The sequence below is a fragment of the Mastomys coucha genome, unplaced genomic scaffold (genome assembly GCF_008632895.1).
Source record: "Mastomys coucha isolate ucsf_1 unplaced genomic scaffold, UCSF_Mcou_1 pScaffold11, whole genome shotgun sequence".
Taxonomy (NCBI): Eukaryota; Metazoa; Chordata; class Mammalia; order Rodentia; family Muridae; genus Mastomys; species Mastomys coucha.
This window is the reverse complement of record NW_022196893.1, coordinates 11,688,372-11,690,699: the sequence shown is the minus strand read 5'-3', so window position 1 is coordinate 11,690,699 and position 2,328 is coordinate 11,688,372. Positions and strand designations below refer to the sequence as shown.

General features: G+C 45.5%; 1 protein-coding gene across 5 annotated transcripts in view; it reads right to left on the bottom strand.

Moving 5' to 3' along the window:
* Positions 1 to 2,328, bottom strand: part of Tnrc6b (trinucleotide repeat containing adaptor 6B) — a 68,959-nt gene that overhangs the window by 9,942 nt on the left and 56,689 nt on the right. For all 5 annotated transcript variants that reach the window (XM_031349881.1, XM_031349898.1, XM_031349892.1 and 2 more), the window contains one exon: positions 213 to 437. In XM_031349881.1, the coding sequence (XP_031205741.1) occupies positions 213 to 437 (225 nt within the window). The remainder of the gene's footprint in view (positions 1 to 212; positions 438 to 2,328) is intronic.

Sequence of the window (2,328 nt, the reverse complement as noted above, 5' to 3'; positions counted from 1 at the left end):
CCCCCCCCCCAGTGTCCTTCCTCTATAATTGCTCATTTTTACTTCATGTGCCCTACAGGGGTCCTGGGTTCCTTCATTTGTACTGACTTTAACTTTTAAGTCAAAAGAGGATTTTCCTCTACCAGACAACTACACACTCCTCCATGTTAAGCTCTTGCCATGTCCTTCCCATGGTGCTAAACAGCCATTCCTGCCCAGCAGATCATCCTCACCCGAGGCAATCCGGGAGTCCTGTGTCCCCCACCCCCTGACCGATCGGGGTGCTGTGCTGCTCCAAGGAGATGCCGGTTTGGGGTTGGTCAGGCCAGGAGGTGGGCGGGGCAGCGGTGTAGTGTTCCTGGACGAGATGTGGTTTTTCCACATCTTGTTGGAGAGATGAGTGGGGTTGTGTCCTATGGGATCTGGGGACCACGTGGATTTGTAATCAGGGAACTTTGCTATAAGAGAAAAGTTGGGAAGCAGTCAGGGTTAGATGGGCATCTGCCTACTTACAGACACAAATTTTGTCAGTTTATAAACACACCTATATTTCTATTTTATAAAGCGACAGTGTTAAGGCTGAGGTAACCCTGGGCTCCATCTACTTTGTTTAAAAAAAAATTAACAGTAGCAGGAAGTGTACATTTTAAGAGCAGCAGTATGAAAATAATTGCTCTCTGAGCATGTTGAATATAAAGTTTTAAAATGACTCTAAACTGATAAATCATTGTGTGAATTGAAGATTCAGTAAAATAATTCCTCTCCTACTTCTTTTTTGGGTAAATACAACTTGAAAGAGAAGACAGATTTATGGAGAAAGTATTTCAAAAGAGATAGAGCTAAAAGACAGCATTACAATGTTAACACCAACAGAACTAGAGTACTCTATAAATGCACACATGAATACACACACACACACACACACACCAATGCACATACACTAAACCACTAGAAAACTACGCATTGCTTGTTCCTTGATACGTTAGACACTAACATCGATTTTAAATATAACCAATAAGGCTGGGAGCCATGGCCTAGTGGTTTGGTTTGCTCTTGCAAAGGATCTGGGTTCAATTTCCATTACCTACAGAGTAGCTCAAAACTCTTGCCACTCCAGGGGTCCCGGGCCCTCTTTTGACATCTGTGGGCACTAGGCACGTATGTAGTACACATGCTTGCACACTCGTGCTCTCTCTCGCTCTCCCTCCTCCCCCATACAGCAATAAATAAATCTAAGAAAAACATCAAACCATCACTCCTGCTGACTAAGCTTACCTAAGCCACTGGACAGCACTATAGGTAACTATCTGGTAGTGCCTCTGGTTCAGATGAGAGGCAGCACTGGTAACCTTGGCAACAGTACGTATGCACATAAGGGACAGGCTCAGGAAAGCAGGGAAAGGAAATCCAGGCTCAATATATGCTCCTGTGAGAGTGCATCCCTTCAGAATTTTTATGGGGGTGGAGAGATGAAAAGCCATAGGTACAGGGTGGCTAAGTAAGCTGCCATAGAGTTTCCATGAGACTCAGCACAAACAACCAACAACAACAAAGCCGGGCAGTGGTGGTGCACGCCTTTAATCCCAGCACTTGGGAGGCAGAGGCAGGAGGATTTCTGAGTTCGAGGCCAGCCTGGTCTACAGAGTGAGTTCCAGGACAGCCAGGGCTACACAGAGAAACCCTGTCTGGAAAAACCAAAACAAAAACAAAAAAAGGAAGAAGAAAAGATAAATTACCTGGTTGAGGTGGCCCACACTTTTAATCCCAGCAGAGGCAGATATGTCTCTGAGTTCAAGGACAGCCAGAGCTACACAGAGAAACCTTGTCTTCAAAAACAAAACAAAACCTAGGGTGAGAATGGACCAAGAGGAGTGGAGATGAAAAATATGATTGTCAAATATATTCCAAGAGACAGGGCCTGAGGTCCAGGGAGTAAGGGAGAGAGAAAAACACTGGAGAAAAACACTGTGATGGCTTGTATATGCCTGGCCTAGGAAATGGCACTATTAGGAGGTGTGGACTTGCTGGAGTAGGTGTGTCACTGACTCTCTCTCATCCTAGCTGCCTAGAAGTCAGTTTTCTACTAGCAGCCTTCAGATGAAGATGTAGAACTCTCGGCTCCTCCTGCACCATTGTCATGGACACTGCCATGCTCCTGCCTTGACGACAATGGACTGAACCTCTGAACCTGTACGCCAGCCCTAACTAAATGTTGTCTATTATAAGATGTGCCATGGTGTCTGTTCACAGCAGTAAAACCCTGACTAAGACAGAAGTTGGTACCAGGGTCTGGAGTATTGCTGTGACAGGCCTGACCATGTTCACAGCAGTAAAACCCTGACTAAGACA